The 21,610-nt window shown below is 43.3% G+C and overlaps 1 protein-coding gene and 1 pseudogene across 4 annotated transcripts in view; one reads left to right on the top strand and one right to left on the bottom strand.

Annotated features, from left to right (window-relative positions):
- TXNDC11 (thioredoxin domain containing 11) overlaps positions 1-21,610 on the bottom strand; it is a 70,191-nt gene that overhangs the window by 7,375 nt on the left and 41,206 nt on the right. For 3 of the 4 annotated variants that reach the window (XM_066382596.1, XM_066382597.1, XM_066382598.1), the window contains 5 exons: positions 18,045-18,157; positions 15,729-15,929; positions 7,488-8,280; positions 4,677-4,819; positions 4,243-4,352 (listed from right to left, as the gene is read on the bottom strand). In XM_066382596.1, coding sequence (XP_066238693.1) covers positions 4,243-4,352; positions 4,677-4,819; positions 7,488-8,280; positions 15,729-15,929; positions 18,045-18,157 — 1,360 coding nt within the window. The remainder of the gene's footprint in view (positions 1-4,242; positions 4,353-4,676; positions 4,820-7,487; positions 8,281-15,728; positions 15,930-18,044; positions 18,158-21,610) is intronic. The other variant, XM_066382599.1, reaches the window with a different exon arrangement.
- On the top strand, positions 5,824-6,349 carry LOC136403634 (large ribosomal subunit protein eL21-like; annotated as a pseudogene).

Raw genomic sequence — 21,610 nt, 5'->3', positions numbered from 1 at the left:
TCATGCAGACAGCACTGATCCTTCTAGGACATGAATCTTTCCACCTCACTTAGTGGATAAATGCACTTCCCCAAAAGTGCCTCACTGACACCTCAGGAATACTTCACCCACCTGACCAGATCTGGCCAAGTTCTTAATCCCTGAATTAGCTCTGGAAAAACAAAGGAAATCACTGTGCAAAATACACCAAGTCTCTCTGAAGATGAAAAAACTGGAAAAGAAATACTGTATTTTATATTTTGTAAATCTAGATGGAGACCCAAAAGGTATATTTTTTTAGAAGACTTAAAATTAATTTACTAATATAGAAAATGACATCTGAGCTAAATTATGCAATTTATCTGTGTTAATTACTGTTGAACTAGGTGGCAGCCTCTACTACAGCTATAGCTATGAGTGGGGCATGCAGCAACCTCCCCCCCCGGGGGGGGGGGCTGCTCAGATGAGCAAATAAGGACAGTCTAGAAGGAGGGCACTGGTAGAGGGCCCCTCAGCCCTATTCCCACAAATAGTGCACACAAAAGATGGAAATGTTTTGACTCATTAACTTGATGGAAGTTTTCAGAAAGTACTGGAGGGGCAGAATTAGTGCCATGCATTTGTCCAAAAGGATGAAGTTCACTTTTAAAAAATGACATAACAGCCTGACCAGGCAGTGGCGCAGTGGATAGAGCATCGGACTGGGATGCAGAAGACCCAGGTTCGAGACCCCGAGCTCGCCAGCTTGGACCCAAGGTTGCTGGCTCCAGCAAGGTGTTTGTGTACTCGGTCTGCTGAAGGCCCACGGTCAAGGCACATATGAGAAAGCAATCAATGAACAACTAAGGTGTTGTAACGAAAAACTGATGATTGATGCTTCTCATCTCTCTCCGTTCCTGTCTGTCTGTCCCTATCTATTCCTCTCTCCGACTCATTCTCTGTCTCCGTAAAAAAAAAAAAAAAGACATAACCAAATTATAATGGTTTTAAACAGCTTTACTAATAAAATGACACGCCTGCCTCCTTAAAACATTAGAGTTCCATTTTTTAAGCAAGTGTTGAACACTTGATTCTATAATCAAATGCTTTTTTCCTCCTATTTTTTACTTCAAAGAAATACCAAACTATAAAGTTAAAAGAAAATCATCTGTAAACATCCACTCAGAATTCTGTTGGGCTAATCAGGACTTTCGTTCTGGGACTCTCATTCAGGCTTGGTATAGATGACTACACACTGTTATGAGCAATAGCCATATATTTCATGCTCTATACTTTTGAATTAATTATATGCAAAACATTGTTTTAATGAATGGGCAAAAATCCCATCAAATGCTCATACTTTATTTAACCATTCCTTTACTGTTGTATATAAATAAGGTTAATATGACGAGCTCATGCTACAAATGAAGTCCTCTTAATTCCCCAAAGTGAAATGAACTGGGTCAAAAATGTATAATCATTTTTGTTATTTCTTACAAAGTGCTGCTAAAATGCTTTCCAAAAGGGTTACGCCAATTTACTTATTCTAGTAGCTACATCTGACTATGCTAATTTCACTTTATCAAAAAAAGTTTGTACCTTAGAAGCATTTGTTAATAAGTATAAACTACACTTTGTTATTGTTTTAATTTACATTTATTAGATTACAGATTCCTCACTTACATGAGAAATCTGTTCATGTCCCTTGTTCACACTGGAATCCCTCTCAGCTGTTTCTCCACAGCCCTTCTACCTCACTTTTTTTTTTTTTTTTTTTTGTATTTTTCTGAAGCTGAAAACAGGGAGAGACAGTCAGACAGACTCCCGCATGCGCCCAACCGGGATCCACCCGGCACGCCCACCAGGGGCGATGCTCCGCCCACCAGAGGGCGATGCTCTACCCCTCTGGGGCTTCGCTCTGCCGCGACCAGAGCCACTCCAGCGCCTGGGGCAGAGGCCAAGGAGCCATCCCCAGCGCCCGGGCCATCCTTGCTCCAATGGAACCTCGGCTGCGGGAGGGGAAGAGAGAGACAGAGAGGAAGGAGGGGGGGGGTGGAGAAGCAAATGGGCGCCTCTCCTATGTGCCCCGGCCGGGAATCGAACCCGGGTCCCCCGCACGCCAGGCCGACGCTTCACCGCTGAGCCAACCGGCCAGGGCCCCCACTTTTCTTATTGTAGTAAAATATATGCAACACAAAACTTAAGATCTTAATCATTTCTAAGAGTATGGTTCAGTGTTATTAATTCATATTGCTGTGCAACAGTCACCTTGCAAAACAAACTCATTAAAACAACTCCATAGGCCCTGGCCGGTTGGCTCAGTGGTAGAGCGTCGGCCTGGCGTGCAGAAGTCCTGGGTTCGATTCCCGGCCAGGGCACACAGGAGAGGCGCCCATCTGCTTCTCCACCCCTCCCCCTCTCCTTCCTCTCTGTTTCTCTCTTCCCCTCCCGCAGCGAGGCTCCATTGGAGCAAAGATGGCCCGGGCGCTGGGGATGGCTCCTTGGCCTCTGCCCCAGGTGCTAGAGTGGCTCTGGTCACAACAGAGCTACGCCCCGGAGGGGCAGAGCATCGCCCCCTGGTGGGCAGAGCGTAGCCCCTGGTGGGCGTGTCGGGTGGATCCCGGTCGGGCGCATGCGGGAGTCTGTCTGACTGTCTCTCCCCGTTTCCAGCTTCAGAAAAATACAAAAAAAAAAACACAAAAAAAAACCCTAAACAACTCCCCATTCCCCCTCCCTGCAACTCCTGACAATCACCATTTCTGTCTCTATGAATCAGACTACTCTAGGCGCTTCAAGAACCATACTGTACTTGTCATTTTATGTCTTTATTTTGCCTAGCATTAATGTTCTCAAGGTTCACTCATGCGGTCGTGTGTCAGTATCCCTTCCTTTTTAAAAAAAGATATTATTTATTGAATTTACAGAGGGGGTGGGGCGCAAGAAGTATCGACTCATAGTAGCTTCACTTTAGGTGTTCACTGCATGCTTGCTGCTTGTCGTATGTGCCTTAGCTGGGCAAGCCTAGAGTTTTGAATCAGCAACCTCAACATTCCAGGTCGACGCTCTGTCCACTGTGCTACCACAGGCCAGGCAGAATTCCCTTCCTTTTTAAGACTGAATAATACTTCACTGTATGAACCAGTTTCTTCTCAGCAGTTTCTAAAACTATTTTAAATTTTTAGCGTCTGGAGTATGAACACCTGATTCTGAATCCTGGTCTCTCACTTACAGGTTGGAAGGACTCTGGGCAAGTTCCTAATCTTCCTATGCCTCAGCCTTTTCCTCAATAAAAAGGGAGTGATACTCATGCCTGCTTTGCGAATATTAGGGGATGAAGTCATAATATGTATGTACAAAAATCTCTCAGCACTGTAACTCCTCAAATTTGGCTCTAATGATCAGTTGTAGCATATAGAATAGGCGAAATGTATATGCCATAAAATACGGCTATTATCCTTTTTTAGTGTTTTCCTTATTTATTTTCAGTGCACATTTTTCTAGTGGAATTTGTTCATTTTTCTTTCATTATTTTTTTTAACTACTTCACTTTGGAAAGTTTCCATCTCTCAAAGGAACTAGCAAATCTAACAGTCCATTTTCTTTCTTTTTTTTTTATGATTTGACCTTTTATATTTAATTCTAATCTATTTGGAGTGTTTTTTGGAGGGAGAGAGAGGATAAACCTTATATCTAAATAATTTTCCCCAAAAAACTGCTTATTACTTTATTAAAAAGCTCTTTACGTAAGCCTTGTTTTACGAAACAATGATTTACTAAAGAGTCCACATATAGTATCCACAGGATCACAAAACTAGGACATGTGGATATCAACCTATCCTTCCTTTTCATTTACCAATGAAGGAAACGAGGCCCGGTGGAGAGACGGCTATAGGTCCCAAGGCCGGCTGGCAGAACATCAGGGACTGACCCCTTCCACCGGCCAAGGCACCTTCCTGGGGCATTGCAGGAAGCTGGCCACTCGAGGGGGCTGTCCTAGCGCCCCAGTCAGCACTGCTCTCACAGAACTCCACTCACCCCCTCCCCCGCCCCACGAATTCAATCAGGGTTAAACATATGCAACATCGTGGAAAAAACAATCAGAATTCATCTGGAAATCTTTGGTTAAAATAAGGTTTTGCTCATGACTTTAAGCTGACAAATTCAACCAAGCTTTCCCCAAGGTTAATAAAAAATAGGCAGATCCTTGCAAACCATATGGCTAAGCTGTAAGGAAGAGTGAAGACGGAAACACAGCCCAGGGTGCTGTACAACAGGCTTCCTTACCTTGCCACAGTGAATGTATCCGCTGGCAGGAGGCGAGCTAGCTGGATGAAGACATGATTGAGAGATGGACAGAAGCCACACCACTGTGCGTAATAAAGCAGCAAAACGTCCTGTAAGAAGGGGGAGATGGCTGTGACTGGTGTCTGGGAAATGGGCTTCTCAGGCCTCACCTTAAAACCCAGTAGGCATTCAATAAATGCAGCTTATGTATACATTATCGTGAAAAAAATTAAACTTCAGATTTTTCCAATGATGTGCTTTTTAAGGACTTCTTTCAATTCGAAAATCACATGTAATTCACACGTTCTGTAGTTAGACTGTCACATGGCTAATCTGTACATCAAAACCAATTACTCACCCCAGTAATTATAGCTTCAGAAATAATTTTAATAGGGACAGATGGCTTGACTTTTGCCTCTTTTGTGATTCTGTACCTGCTTTTGAAGGACTACTTCCCAAAAAGTATCAGTTGTTACTTCAGTGATTAAATGCTGAGAAGAGAACTGAGCAGAGTCACTTCCAATAAGATGCCTTTTCAAGGGACTGTAGAGAACGCTGAAGTTTTGAATAAAAGACTCTAAAAATAAAGAGAAAATGAGATCAACTCTTTTCTAAGTACAAGGAGAGTAGCTGGCCTACTTTACATTCTACATTTTAAAAACTGGGATGACTTCACAGGCTCACAGTTTTAACAATTCACCTACACGCAAACCCCGAACACAGCTGCCCAGGGTGGATCAGGTTTAGCTTTGGTGCTAATAACTCAGCAGAAAGTAATTCAGAAAACAAAATGCCATGCGCATTGTTAGATGCTCTAATATTCAGACTAGGAATGTTATTCTGTTTTTTCTTAACAAGACTGGTCCAAAAATAGACACCTGAGATTGCATAAATCATCAACATAGCACAAAATTTTAAGAGAATTCAACCTACAATACTAAGACATTTAAGTATTACTATAAATTCAATAACTGTGCTATTCTACTGTATTGTATTAGGTGTTTAATACTCAGTTTTATCCTCTCTGTAAACAGCACTGTATATCTGCAGCAGCACTAATCTGAGTTTTATTTTTCTCTTGTCTAACTCTCTCCATGTTGAGGTCCTAGTGCACAATGCAATGTTCTGCAGAGGGAGAGGAAGTGAAGACTGTCATGAGAATGCTAAAGAGAATTCATCACTGGCCCTGAATAACACTTAGTTGGCTATGTTTCTGAAACAAAACCAAAAATTATTTCCTAATCTGAATAAAGCCTAAATTCTGAGGCTGCTGCAGAGACAACTGATTTATGAGTCAACTCTCCAAATTGACAATGACACTCAGTAGGTGTTTTTTTTTATAAGGACTCATACATTTTGTCACCAACTACAGGACAAAGAGCAACTGAGCTCAATGTTTCAGAATAGGTACAGAAGATGAAAAGAAATCTTAAGACGCCTTATTTCAGATTACCCTTAAATTCAAAGTGAACACATTATGAGCTCATTGAGTGCTTGGGTATAACTGAATAGAATTCAGAAAATCCAAAAAACACTTAAACAATACAGGCTCGTTTCATTTTAAGAAAACTCCAGGGATCCGCCATCTTCCAGTAATTCGCCAAAATGACCAACACAAAAGGAAAGAGGAGAGGCACCCGGCACGTGTTCTCCAGGCCTTTCAGAAAACATGGAGTTGTTCCTCTGGCCACATACATGTGAATCTACAAGAAAGGTGATATTGTAGACTTTAAGGGAATGGGCACTGCTCAAAAAGGATGCCCCACAAATGTTACCATGGCAAAACTGGAAGAGTCTACAATGTCACCCAGCATGCATGGGCATTGTTGTGAACAAACAAGTTAAGGGCAAGATTCTTGCCAAGAGAATGAATGTACGTATTGAGCATATTAAGCACTCTAAGAGCCGAGATAGCTTCTTGAAATGTGTGAAGGAAAATGACCAGAAAAAGAAGGAAGCCAAAGAGAAAGGTACCTGGGTTCAGCTGAAGCGACAGCCTGCTCCACCCAGAGAAGCACACTTTGTGAGAACCAGTGGAAAGGAGCCTGAGTTGCTGGAACCCATTCCCTATGAATTCATGGCATGATAAGTATAAAAATAAATAAAAGACCCCACTGTAGTGATAAAAAAAAAAAAAAAGTAAACTCCATACACCAAAATGTAACTTTAGAAAACATGAATTAGGAACAATTTGTAAAAGTAATAGAGTACGCATTTAATAAAGTGACTGGTCACATAGGGTCCTTTAAACACTCAAGAGCCTTCATGCTTATAATACATTGTTATAAATAAAAATCAGTATATACAGAAGCCTTTTCAAATGTGTCTAAGAAACACGCTTCACCTGGACTTAAAAAAAGACAGCTAAAAGGACTGTTATTTAGGGGCCCCAAGTTTACTCTTGTCATAGTTTCTAGAACTTGAAAACAAAAGGTTTCCTTCCCTACCAAATTCCTCCTGTCTCCATTTGGCAAACACTGATTTCCCCCCGTTTCCAACAAGGCTGAACTAATACGGCTTTTGAATGCTCACTTCCTTGTGTGTACATCAAAGATGTTAGCAAAGTCCTGGGAACAGGGCAGTGTGAGTTAGATACTGCAGCTGCCAAGCCCCAACCTTCCCCAAGGGCAAGCTCTTCCTTGTACTTGGGTCTTACACCCCAAAAAAGTGAGTTTTGCTGGTTTGTAATCTGATACTGTTTACTGCACTTGTCACTTGTTTTAGTAATCTAGGCACTCAGGTCATACCATCATTTCCCAACCCTTAGAAGCAGAACAAATTAGGCCTGGACATTTACACATTTAAATCTTTGAGACAAAAAGGACTGGTGGTTTTATTGTACCACTGCTTTCTGTGTAAGTTACTTGAGAACGGAGCTGCTATTGGGACTCATGCTCATCAGCCCCTTTGGACATTTGCACCAGAAGGGCTGTCACAGTGGCAAGGTTCCAAACAAATGCAGCTCCTCCTACCTTAGAAATGTGACAAGAGTCCATCTGGAACACTGGACTCTTAATCCCCAAGTGCTAAATAGCAAACTTACCCAAAATCTGAAGTTAAAAAGTTTCTGTTCCATTCAACAGACAAAATCAGCTTCCTGTAAATTATGACCAATTACAACCTATTCAAATGAGCTAAAGAGCTAACATCACCCCCATGACTATATGTAATGAGATCCCTATAAAAGTTACCAATATGAAGTTACACAAACGTATTGTTTGGGGCAGTAAAGTGCTTTATAGTACCTAGGGTGAACTTCATAAGAACTTGTTTTGGATCCAAGATATAGTGAGACTCTTCTTTCACATCAACAATGGCAGCGAATTCTTTCACCCTGGTGGTGCTAGGAGCACCCAGCCGTTCCGCATACAACCAAAACAAGTTTGAATCCAGCAGGTAGAGGTTCAGAGTCTTATTGGTTCTGCAGCTCAGGCCTGTGAAGTTTGTGCTGTTCACGTCCGCTTCAGGAAAGACATGCCTGTTCTCCTCAATGTGAGGAATGGCACCTGGGGGAGCAATCTCACATTCCTTCTCGAGGGAAGAAAATGCAATGTTCGGGGATTTGAAGACATCTGGTTCAGAATTAATGAAGCCCATCACACCTCTGTTCATGGTCCTGCAACATGCAGTGTAGTAGCTGAAAGGGCTGTAGGAACTCAGAAAATTGCTACACTCCATGCTGTCTGACACCACATGATAAAAGGCCTGCTCCTTGAGGTAGAAAGAATCCAGAGCTGCTGCCATCTCGAGAAAGCTGCACTGTGGCACACTGACTGAGGTCGGCCTAATGCCCACGGCCGTCTGGTTGACACATAGTTCACAGACATTGTGGGTCCTGGAGATGGAGTGCCATTGGGGCAGTACCACAGTATTGCAGCAGGGAGACGCAGTTATCAGTGGTGGGTCTAGCAACTGGGCTGGGAGCTCAGATGCCAGAGATTTGAACACTGGGGCATCCACTCGCCGCAGGTGCTGAAGGAGCCGCTCCACCACCTGGTCCCCATGACAGTTGTTGTACTCCAAGGCCACTTCGGTGATCTGAAACATAGGGTATAGTGCGTGAGAGTCATGGGGATGACCAAAAGAGACAGACCCTGTAGCTGTTAGGCCTGGAAAGCATCCTAATCTTTCACAAGTTAAAATCCTGGCCAGAAGCAGGTGTCAAATAGGAAGCAGTCACACCAAAATCTATTAATAAAGAATATTATTTTCAGAACATGTCATTCTATTAATAGTGAACTGTTTAGATATAAAAGGGGTCTTAGGGTCATTGTCTTAGCCTACCTACCATATGACAAGATGAAGCCTGGAGGGATGAAGTGGCTCACCCTATGATATATAACCAGGTTGTTAAAAATCTGGGAACAGAATTTATTTACTTGGGGAAGGGGGAAGACAGGGACAGACAGACAGGAAGGGAGAAAGATGAGAAGCATTAATTTGTAGTTGTGGCACTTTAGTTGTTTATTTATTGCTTTCTCATATGTGCCTTGACAGGGGAGGGAGGGTTCCAGCTGAGCCAGTGACCACAGGGTGATGTCTACGATCCCACACTCAAGCCGGATAAGCCTGCATTCAAGCCAAATGAGACCGCATTCAAGCCGGCAACCTTAGGGTTCCGAACCTGGGTCCTGAGCATCCCAGGCTGATGCTCTATCCACTGCACCACCACCTGGTCAAGCATGGGAACAGAATTTATATCTCAACTCCCAGTTGAATGCATTTTCCTTTATATCTGTAACACTCCTCCAAAGGATGCCTTTCTTCATCTAAACCAGTGGTAGTCAACCTGGTCCCTACTGTCCACTAGTGGGCGTTCCAGCTTTCATGATGGGCGGTAGTGGAGCAACCAAAGTATTTATATAAATAAAGATACATTTAACTATAGTAAGTTGTTTTATAAAGATTTATTCTGCCAAACTTAGTGAAAATCCAACATAAAGTACTTGGTAAGTAATTATTATTATATGCTTTAACTTGCTGTAACTCTGCTTTATAAATTTTGTAAAGTAAAGTTACTTCCCTACTTCATAAATCACCATTACTGTGGAACCGGTGGGCGGTTAGAAAATGTTACTACTAACAGAGATACAAAAGTGGGCAGGAGGTATAAAAAGGTTGACTACCCCTGATCTAAACTAATAATCTAAAAACTTGCCAAATACCTAATGAATGGATCAAAGTATCTCATACCAGAGGTTTCCAAATAAATGCATGCCTCACAGGCTGTGAATTCACCCTGTTTCAACCACATCCATCCATCTTGCCTTCCCCTATAACCTCTTTGTCCTCCTGTGCCCAGCCTCTTCGGGAACAGAGCATCATCAAACCGGGAAAATCAGTTGATCTTCAACTTCTCCTGTGTCACTGCAGGCCTCAAATCCAGCCAACTCTGACATCAGCCTAGTAAAGCAGACCCGTCGTTTGCATCCCTATGCCCACTGGCTTAATTCAGGCCCTCAACTGTCACTCTTTTCTTGCCCCTGCTGTCAATGAACCTGCACACTGTGGCCATATATTTTTAAAAATACAACCCTAGGCCCTGGCCGGTTGGCTCAGCGGTAGAGCGTCGGCCTAGCGTGCGGAGGACCCGGGTTCGATTCCCGGCCAGGGCACACAGGAGAAGCGCCCATTTGCTTCTCCACCCCTCCGCCGCGCTTTCCTCTCTGTCTCTCTCTTCCCCTCCCGCAGCCAAGGCTCCATTGGAGCAAGGATGGCCCGGGCGCTGGGGATGGCTCCTCGGCCTCTGCCCCAGGCGCTAGAGTGGCTCTGGTCGCAATATGGCGACGCCCAGGATGGGCAGAGCATCGCCCCCTGGTGGGCAGAGCGCCGCCCCATGGTGGGCGTGCCGGGTGGATCCCGGTCGGGCGCATGCGGGAGTCTGTCTGACTGTCTCTCCCTGTTTCCAGCTTCAGAAAAATGAAAAAAAAATAAAAAAAATACAACTAAGCATGACTCCTCTGGCAAGTGGCATTATATCTGTAGCAGAAAACCTAACCCAGCCTGGCCTGTGTGTGCCTTTCCAGGATGACCTCACGCTCTTTAGACCACAACAGGCCCTCTCAAAATGCCATGCCTTTAGAGGCCTAGTTGGGACCTCCTCCATCTAACAAACCTCAAAACTGTCTCCAAGACCCAGCACCACCAGGGTGGCTGCTTCAGAAAAGTTTCCCCTACACTCACCCCGGAAGAGTTGGATTCTGCATCGTCAGGGTCCCAAAAGCCCTTCCCAGAGTATCTCGTGAGTGCCTGCTGAGACGCCCTTGCTCCCCACAAGCTATCAATCCTCATGGGCAGGGACCATGTTGGATTTATCCTATCTGAGGAGCCTAGTACAAAGCCAGGCACAAAACAAATACTCAATGAACAAGTGAACAAGTGGCATCTCAGGGTAATGTCCATGTTCCTGTTTCCTGGTAAGATTAACCGCTTACCCTCAGACCAGTATTAGTCATTTAGATTTACATTTCATTCCAAGATTCTTTCATTTCCAAACTATCTTCCCCCACCCACCACTCACCCAGTTTCATGGGAAAGACGAGCAAGTCTTATAATCTAATATGTATTTATTCTCTAAAGTGGATTCATATGCTGACTTGGATCAGATCTTGCCACAGGGAGTTAAAAAGTTAAGCCATTCAGGATTTCCTTTCATTAAATGTATGTGGTGTGTTTGTGCGTGTGCAAAATCCACTTAATGAGTGCTTTTCCAATTTCAAAAAAACCCATGTTTTATAACATATGATATTTATAGAGAAAGTTAATTCAAGACATTTGCACAGGAAAATAGCTTGCATAGATCTTGGGGGGATAAAGGGTCACTTTAGATGGTAAACCTGTGTTTTATTTCTTCACCCCACATAAACCTCTCAGCCCTTTTTAGATAAAGCTCTGACAGCACATTATACTAACAAGGTCAGGCCTATACGATCCATAAAGAGCCCAGCTGCCCTCTGGCCCCATCTTGGTATTGCTTTACAGCAAAGACAACAGTACAATACTACTCCCACCCATGTCCTCTAGTCACCCCCAAATTCAAGTACTTACTGGAATTCTTTACAAAAAGTCCAAGTAGGAGTATATTAAGGGCAGCAAAATTCCCTAAAAACTCTCCCTCCCTCATCTTTTTCAGTCTTATCTCTCACAAACAAAGCAGCCATATCAAAGATATATATTCTTAAATTCTCCTTCTCGCTTTCATGGAACACTGTTACCAGGAAAACTTTAATAATAGTAACTCATAGTGCTGACATCCCTGCGCTGTCAGTGAGACCTTGACAGCTGAGATGAATGCTCAAGGGGCATGAAGAGAGAAGGGGGTCAAAGGAGAGAAAGGGAGGGAGGGAGGGAGGGAGGAGAGAGAGAGAGAGAGAGAAGCATCAACTCATTCCATTTAGTTGTGCACTTACTTTGCTTCTCATACATGTCCTGACTGGGCATCAAACCTGCAAACTTGGTGCACTGGGACAATGCTCTATCCACTGAGAAACCCGGACAGGGTCAAGGATTTTTTCTTTTTTTCTTTATTTTTCTTTTTTCTTTTTTGAGAGGCAGGGAGAGAAAGACAGGAACGTCAAGTTGCTCCTGTATGTGCTCTGACTGGGAAATAGAACTAGCAACCTCCACGCTCGGGATGACGCTCCAACCAACCAAGCTATCCAGCCAGGGCGTTTTTTTTTTTTTTGGTTTTTTTTTTAGAGAGAGAGAGGAAGAAAGAGAGAGGGGAGGGGAAGGGAAGCATTCATTTGTTGTTCCACTCAGTTGTGCACTCACTGGTTGCTTCCCACATGTGCACTGACCAGGGATCAAACCCTCAACCTTGTGGTTTTGGGATGACGCTCTTAACCGACTAAACTAATTTGCCAAGGCTGGATATTTTTAATTGAAGGAAATATTTTGTATAGAGTAATGCTCTTGAAGAATGAGGAATTCTTAATAAAGTGAATGCTTTTTAACTTCACATTCCTTTTCCATAATAGGCAGTTACATAAAATATGTAAATCACTTGATGTCATATTTAATTTCATGTTGAGCTAATAAGAAAAATTTGGCAAATAACTTTAAATGTTTAAACTGTAACTGCCCCATTCCGTTTCTTTAAACAGAGAATCTGTAAGTCTGAACAAGATAACCACACCTTAGCTCAGGAGACTCACTGCGAATGCCTCAAAGCAGCGCTGTACAAGTTAAACCACGTCAGGCAGACTGCAGGCACGGGAAGGATTTCTTTTGATAAGCAACTGAGATGTATTCCAACCTCTCGAGAACTCCAGACACCAGGGTCACAGCTGGTGCAGGCTGTGATCTCTGTGGGAGGAGTGGGCACATGTCTAGGAGCAGTGCCTGGTGCTGGACTGGGCCTCACAGTGTGGCCACCACATGGCTGGATCTTACCACTATCACATTCCCACTACAGCTGCTTCAAGCTTCCTTGCTTGGCAAGCCCCCAACTCTACTACCCTCACTCCACGATGACCTCACTCTTCTCACAATGTAAGCTTCCTCAGCTGTCGGCCCAAAGTTAGGCCTAAAGGCGGTAATGGAAAAATAAGGATTAAGGCTTAAATTACTTTGTGTTCAGGGAGCTGATGAGTTTAGAACTCACCCTGTAAAATGTGGTGTTCACTACTTCCCCCTTCCACTAGTAACTTGTGGTCATGTGTCACTATTTCACTGGTCACATTCCCCCCCCTTCCCATCCCTGTTGCCACCATCCAAGTTCAGAATTTTAGTACTTCTCACTTTCATGGAACACTGTTGCCAGGAAAACTTTAATAATAGTAACACATAGTGCTGACATCCCTGCGCTGTCAGTGAGACCTTGACAGCTGAGATGAATGCTCAAGTCCTCTAAGAAGCACCCAGGGGCCTCTCTTCTAACATTTTTTTCCTGGGTTTTCTCCAATCAGCCATTTATAGGGGCTATACAACCTGCACCATTTCCTAAAACCTAAACTTGCTGCAATTTCCCAATCCTGTGCCTTTGCTCAAGCTGTTCCTTCCCATAAGTTTCTCTCAACCCATCAAGATCAACCCTTCAAAATCCTGGCCACCCTGCCCCTCCCACAAACTCTCCCAACCTCTCACCTGCCCAGCCCCCAGCTTCCTGGGACACACCTTCCTCTGCCTTGAATTATAAACAGGCTCTTGCTCCCCTACTGGACAAACCTCTGAGGCTATGAGAGCAAGACTGTGTCTTCTCTCCCTTTCTCCTCCATGGCTCCCTGACATGGTGCATAGTAGACATTTGCTAAACTGATCTGAAACAGACATAATTGTACTGCACAGAACAATTTGCTTGCCAAGTATTGCCCAGTACTGCTAAGATGCCACCTGGTTTTCAGCAACCTGAAACACACATAGGTTAAGGGAATCCATTCACTGTGCAGGGACCCGACCCCATGAGCCCTGAGGAAAGGAGTCACCAGAAAACCATAATAAAAAGAAGACCTGGCCCTGGCCGGTTGGCTCAGTGGTAGAGCGTCGGCCTGGCGTGCAGGAGTCCTGGGTTCGATTCCCGGCCAGGGCACACAGGAGAAGCACCCATCTGCTTCTCCACCCCTCCCTCTCTCCTTCCTCTCTGTCTCTCTCTTCCCCTCCCGCAGCCAAGGCTCCACTGGAGCAAAGTTTGCCCAGGCACTGAGGATGGCTCTGTGGCCTCTGCCTCAGGTGCTAGAATGGCTCTGATTGTGGCAGAGCGATGCCCCAAGATGGGCAGAACATCGCCCCCTGGTGGGCATGCCAGGTAGATCCTGGTCGGGCGCATGTGGGAGTCTGTCTGACTGCCTCCCCGTTTCCAGCTTCGGAAAAGTACCAAAAAAAAAAAAAAGAAGACCTGGCTCTAGACAGAGGAGTTAGGGACGATGGGGAAGGATTCTCAGCCAGAAGCAAAGGGCTGGAAAGCAAGTGTCCTTGCACTAGGTGCCTAAATCCAACCACGACCACCTGAAAGAGGACCCGGGCTTTGTGCACAAAATATCACCCCACCCAGGACCCCAACATGCCCAAACCAGACACAATTCTCTAGAAGGAAACTGTAAATGTTAAAGTAAAAACCCCACACCTTGCTTGAAAACCCATCTTTCTTATAGAGAGCTCTAAAGCTCTCATTATTAGATGCGGTCAAGGCCTAGTAATTGGAAGAGTGTCTCAGTTCATAAAATGTGTAGTGAAGATTTTCTAGCCTGACCAGGTGGTGGCACAGTGAATAGAGCATGGGACTGGGATGTGGAGGACACAGGTTCGAGACCGAGCTTGAGCACAGGCTCATCTGGTTTGAGCAAAGCTTGGACCCAAGGTCACCAGCTTGGACCCAAGGTCACTGGCTCGAGCAAGGGGTTACTTGGTTTGCTGTAGTCCCACGGTCAAGGCACATATGAGAAAGCAATCAATGAACAACTAAGGTGTCGCAATGAAAAACTGATTATTGATGATTCTCATCTCTCTCCGTTCCTGTCTGTCTGTCCCTATCTATCCCTCTGACTCTTGCTGTCTCTGCAAAAAAAAAAAAAAAAAAATCCTAAAGAAATCAAATCTTATTACTTCAAATACTCGCTAATCAAAGAAGAAACAAAGCTACATCATTTCTCTCTTCTCCCCTTAAGCCAGGAAAGCAGCAAACATTCAGTTTGCTGCCCCCAGCAGGGATAATAACTTGAACGAAGTGAGAGGTCTGGTTGGACAAGAACCCTGCCCCCGCATCCCCTCTAGGCAGACCATTAGGCTCACATAGAGAGGCTTGGGAGAGACAGAGTCTGGTTAACCTGGCTGGTCCGGTACACTGGCTGTCTGAAATTGGTTTTGGCCAAATTAAGGGATCCTTGAGGGAAGAAAAAAACAACAACCCAGTAAATACAATTTAGCAATCCCAAGCGCTCTCTGCTGATTGTTATTGCTCTCTCTAAGTGGCTCCAAATGAACCGTGTATAAAATAAACTCACATCCAGATAGAGTGAGTATACCAGATGAAGCAGAAAAGGCAGGAGGGAGGAGCAGCCTCTGGCTATCTGTGACAAGAAAGGGTTAGAAAGATAAGGGGTTCCAATGTCTGCACTGCTGCTCCTGGGTATCGGGCTGAGGACGGCCATGGCCAGCAGTCCGGGCAAACCCCAGGACAATAACAACTCCTAGGCCGCACTAAACTCTGTCTGTGCTGCGGTCTATTCCCTGTCCTACTCCCTGACATTAATCATAAAAAGGAGGACATATGGTCTCTCTAGAAAGGTATGGTTTGGTTTCCATCCCCTCTGACTCACCCAGACCTGAGCAGCTGTCAGTAAATGTGGCCAGAGAGGCTCTGGTGGATCCTATCCTAGGCATGGTCTCTCCTGTCCCTTTATAGGAGAAAGCAGTAGTGCCATAGGAACACAGCTGCCACTCCTGGAAACCACTCAGCTCCTCATGGAAATTATTCTGAACATAGAATGTCCAAGTAAATGAGGTTTTCCTATTTCTTATGAGATATTTCTTATCATTAGGACTCTTACCTCATCTATTAAGGGATGATTTTCAGCTAACGGATTAAAAGGTATAAATAAAAAAAGGGCTGGTCCTTTCTTCAGTTCATTATTCAGCAGGAGACTCTTTCCGCCGTGGGGTCGCAGCCATCGAAGGAGCATCTCTCGGTTTTCTAAGGCCCACTTACAGATGTTCTCAGCTGTGTAGTTGATGACTTCCCTGGGAAACACCTGTAAAGGACAAACACACAGAGGATAAAAGGCAAGAGAGTATCAAAACACAGTCACACTGTCCTCAGAGGCCCGACCAACCCCACCACTCCGCACGCAGGTGAGGAGAATGAAGCTGAGAGCTGCAACACTACCTGCCCTGCTTGTGCAGCTCAGACCTGGCTCCACTTCCCCAGACAGAGCATGTCCTCACGAGTGGCTGGATAAAGCCAAAGCAGCTGGGGCAAGTGACTTTCAATTCATTATCATGTGATAGATCTTTTTCCCTATAGACAGATTCATTGATCAACAATCATTGTCTTTGCCTGCTGCCGGCAACAGGGACCTATCTCTATCACCCTATCCAAGGGGAGCTATTGGATGTTGCTGGGTTATTTTATAAAAAGATCAATGAATAGCTAAGGAAACAAAAATTATAGAGTCAAGAATCATTTAGATTTTAACCGGGCCCCTCAAAAGTTGGCCCATAAGGGCAGGAATGTACCTTCTATTAGGGCAAAATCTGTATCTGTTTTTTGTTGTTGTTGTTGTTTTTCTGTATCTGTTTTGCTCACCTATATAGCCCAAGTGACTAGAACACATGACACAGAGCTGAAACTCAACAAATATTGAACTTTTACAAAGCTACATTGGAATTTTTGAAATTCCAATGATATAAATCACTAGGGTTGAAACAAAACTCCCACACAAGTGCTTTGGAGGGTTCTACAAAATGAAATATGTTATACCCTGCCCCTCTCAAAACAAAGAGTTAAACTACCTCATAACAAAGATGTTCACTGCTTTTATTTTTTTTTAAATACTAGTATCCCAATATTTCATTCGATAAAAGGAATTCAGCTGCTAAATCAGCCAACCAACCTTAAAAACTATGGAATTGGTGCAGTAAACCCAATATATTTCTCAGTGTCATTCTCAGAGTCCTATCTTCTTTTCTCCATCTGTTTTAATTTCTTCCTCAGTACTCTTTACTGTAACTATGATATATGTCGGTTATATAGCATGTTATGAAAGAAGGATGAAGAAAAATAACAGACAGCAGACAGCAAAAGCAGATGAAGTTCAAAGAAGCTCAGACAGGGGCACAAGGAGAATGGGCGGGCGGTGGAGAGACAATCACAACAGCGATTCTCAAAGTGAAATGACGGGAGCTGAAACGACATCCTCAAATATAGTAATAAACATTTCTACTTGGATAATACAAGTAATTTGATTTTTGGAATATAAACTGCAAGAAGTAAAGCACAACATCTGGGCTACTAGAAATATGCAGAAGCCAGGGTGACTGGCAACCAAGGAGGTATCCCGTGGAGAATGACTGACTGTACCCTACAGGCACAAGACTTGTAAGCTGAGGCAAGGGCAGCATAAGGCTTAAAGGGCTGGAGTCCCTGAGTATGGGGATACTGGTCTTCACTTGACCTTTCAGTCACTTACACTGTCAATAAAGCTAGAAACAGAAAATACTTAAGAGCAATAATCTCTCAGTGACGAGACCAAGGAAGTAGCAATAAACACAGCAGAAGCACAGGACTAGCAGGACACAGGTCAAAAGCTCAGTAATGGCTGAGTTGAGGTTGGTCCACCAAAAGCAAATGAACCAGGAAACAAAGATGACAATGAAAAACCAAGGCTCTCTAGGGTGAGCGGCCATCAACTTCTTACCGCTGACTTGACAAGAACTTCAAAATCCATACATCAGCTAAGGATAAAAGCATGTATATTGCTATTCTTGATAAATGGAACCAATGAAGAAAAAACATTGCCCAGTGGAAGCTTAACCTCTGAGAACAAGGGTCCAAAAGTAACAACTCTCCAACAGAATAATTCTGCAATTTTATCCAAACAAGGAAACTAACAAGGCTGTCCCAAAACCTAAGAATATAAACAAAGAATTTCTAAATGTTAAATTCAAGAACCCTTTAATGAGTGGGTTCTTAACAAGGGCCATGGGCTGTAAAGTGAGATTGTAAGAACTCTCAATTTGCATATTAATCATGTGACCTTTCCTAGGGAGAGCATCCATAGATTTTTATCCAATTCTCAAAGAGGTCTGTAACCTAAACAAGGTTAAGGACCACTGCACTAATATAGACGTGATTTCAAAATACTTACAAGTGATGTGTTGAAATGTCTATGTAAATACACACTTCCAGAGTGTACTAAGGATACCAGTTTCGCAAGATGTTTATTTGTGATAACCCCAAATCGTACTGTTCCTAGGTAATCTGAAACAGAAAATTTTCCTTTATTAAAGAAAAGGCCTATGCCTTAAAACAACCATAAAACCCAGTGACCAAGTCTTGATCCACAAAGTCCCCAGAACAAAGCTCTATTTGGCCGCCTAGCTTAGACAAAAAAGGAAGAGGAACTGAAGAAGCTTCGTCCTAACACAAACCTCCTGCCTACTCCCGAGTACCATCTCTGATAATGACCTGCACTGTTCCTGCCTGTCTGTGCTGACCTGACCTCATTTCCTGCTGCCCCTTGTCCTTACTGGCCAGCTCCACCTCGGAGCCGAGGCATAGCTGCTTTCTGTCTGGACGCTTCCATGGCCATCTCTTTCTCACCGTTCAGATTTGTTCCGACCCCACCTTCTCTGAGAAGCCTTCCCTGACCACCCCACCTCAAGGCAAACACTCAGAGGACAGAGTCTGTAAGGGAAAACTGAGGCTTCCTTTCCCAGTCATGTACTCTCTCTACCATTACTTTATTTTTTAATAGCACCTACTAACATCTACATAATCTTACTGATTTATTTAGATTTTCTTTGGTCTAACTTCCTCTTAAGTTCTGTGAAATTAGAAACCTGGTTTATTGCTGTTAACCCAGCACCTATAGCAGTGCTTGGGCATATGATAAGAGACCAATTAATGAATAAATCTAGTACATCCAAAGAACTCATACAAATTAGTAAGAAAAAGAAAGCAGTTAAAAATGGGCAAATCACAGAAAAGAAAATGTTAATGGCTAATAATTACATGAAAATATATTCAACTTCACTAGTTCAAAGGAAAGAAAATTAAAACAAAATAATACCACTTTTTATCCTCACATTGCCCAAAATTTGAGATGGGAAATATAAAGTATTGATAATGAACAGAGAAATGAGCACTCTGATAGAGCACTGGTGGAAAAGGTAAAATGGCAGCCACTGGGGAAAGCAATGACACATGCTGGACTGATCACAGTGACACATGGACTTAGCCTGTAGCCCCACAATTCCGCTTAGTATTCACATATTTGCACTAAGGTGAAGAAAGTCATCAATAACACTGCAGAGGTTAAAAACAATGGGGCAGGGCTATCTATAAAACATGAATAGATTTTAAAGACATATGTGAATGAAAAAGTAAGCTGAGGAAAGATAAAGTACTGTATACCTTTTATGTAAAAAGAAAAAAAAACACCCAAAACAAAAAACGCCTCACACCTATAAAACAATTTTTTTTCCTACTGACATATGTTTAGAAATGTATAAACTATCTCAAAGAATAATAAAAAATAGTTTTTTGTTGGGGGACGGAGATCAAAAGGGACTTTATCCTTATATATAAAGCTTGCTTTCTTTCCTTAAGGACTATATGTAATGTGATACTTGTGTGATTAGAAATGGACGTTAGTATTTAGTGGTAAAGGAGGGTGGAGAAAATGGTGTAGGAAAAGGTACATTCTTTTCCTACCCACTTTCTGCCTTATTAGCGGACATGAAATAAAATGTTAATTAAACTTTAAGTGTTACCAAGTTATACCCAAATAGCTAAAATATAAAAATATTAAGGTACTAAACACATGAAGTCCCTAGCTTAGCCATAAGAGCTCCACCTTCCAGTAGAGGCATCCTCTTCCTCTCAGAGGAGTGGTTGTTGAGGATGAAGTAGAAGTGACTATGTCCCTAATGCCCCTTTATACAAAACCTGATGAGTTTAAAATGGCACAAACCCAAAGAAATGCAGGAAGAATAAGCCAGAGACTACAGAAATTGGTTGCTTATAGGATGGGTGGCAAAAGGGAACAAAGAAGAATGGAAACTGGAGAACATGGATGAGGTGGCCTGACCCTCCTCCTTTTTGTATCAGACTCTGTTTCACATCCTTCACATGCTCAAAAACTGAACAAATCATCAAACCAACCCACATGTAGGGGAATGTAATGTGGAATACAAACACTAGAAATTACATTAACTGGCCCTGGCTGGTTAGCTCAGCGGTAGAGCATCGGCCCAGCATGTTGATGTCCTGGGTTTGATTCCACGTCAGGGCACACAGGAGAAGCGCCCATCTGCTTCTCTACCCCTCCTCCTCTCACTTCTCTCTCTCACTCTCTCTCTCTCTCTTCCTCTCCTGCAGCCATGGCTCGATTGGAGCAAGTTGGCCCTGGGCGATAAGGATGGTGGCTCTATGGCCTCTGCCTCAAGCGCTAGAATGGCTCTGGTTGCAACAGAGCAACGCCCCGGATGCGAAGCATCGCCCCCTGGTGGGCATGCCGGGTGGATCCCGGTCGGGCACATGCAGGAGTCTGACTGCCTCCCCGTTTCCAACTTCAGAAAAATACAAAAAAACAAACAAAAAACCCCACAAAAACATCGTTCAGACTTAAATATAAATAAAATGGAAATAATGTAAGTTATTAAAAAAAAAAAAAAAAAGAGAGGACCCCTAAGATGAACACTGTAGTGTCAGCCTGGAACCAGTATAAACTTATGGCTTTTAACTAACACAGACACAGACACACACAAACACACTAGAACTATAGTTAAATGCGTAGGTATAAATACATGCATGTTCTAGCTCGACCTTCTTAAAAGGGTCTAGAAATAAAGATACCTAATGTTGGTTTCTGAATGGCTCCTTGAAAAGGAGGCAGACTCCTGTCTGACCAGGCAGTGGCACAGTGGATAGAGCATCGAACTGGGATGCAGAGGACCCAGGTTCAAAATCCCAAGGTTGTTGGATTGAATGTGGGCTCATCTGGCTTGAATGTGGGCTCACCAGCTTGAGTGTGGGATTATATATAGAAATGACCCCATGGTGGCTGGCTTGAGCCCAAAGGTCACTGCTTCAATGAACAACTAAGATACCACAACAAAGAATTGATGCTTCTCATCTCTCTCCCTTCCTATCTGTCTGTCCCTGTCTGTCCTTCTCTCTGATTGTTTCTGTCTCTGTCAAAAAAAAAAAAAAAGAAGAAAGAAAGAAAGAAAGAAAGAAAGAAAGAAAGAAAGAAAGAAAGAAAGAAAAGAAAAGAAAAGAAAAGAAAAGAAAAGAAAAGAAAAGAAAAGAAAAGAAAAGAAAAGAAAAGAAAAGAAAAGAAAAGAAAAGAAAAGAAAAGAAAAAGAAAAGGAGGCTGATTCCAGAGCTGGTGCAGAGAAAGTACAAGATGAGCCTAAACCATCTTGTGGTGTCAGAAGTAAAGTGCTCATAAAGGGATGGAGACTTGTTCTAAAACCAACCCAGGATGCTCCTAAAGGCCAAAGCTGAAACAACTGGAACAATAAAATAAATAATGACCACTCTTCTTCAAAAGTATCAAGGTCATGAAAGATAGAAAGTTTATAGGAATTATCACAGGTTGGAGGAGACTAGGGAGGAAAAAATGATTAAATGTGATACGAGATCCCAGATTGGGTCCCGGAACAGAAAACAGACATTAGTGAAAAAACACTGGCAAAATCCAAATAC

Source organism: Saccopteryx leptura, chromosome 4 (assembly GCF_036850995.1).
Source record: "Saccopteryx leptura isolate mSacLep1 chromosome 4, mSacLep1_pri_phased_curated, whole genome shotgun sequence".
NCBI lineage: Eukaryota > Metazoa > Chordata > Mammalia > Chiroptera > Emballonuridae > Saccopteryx > Saccopteryx leptura.
The sequence above is the reverse complement of the archived record's forward strand: the minus strand, read 5'-3'. Positions and strand labels throughout refer to the sequence as shown.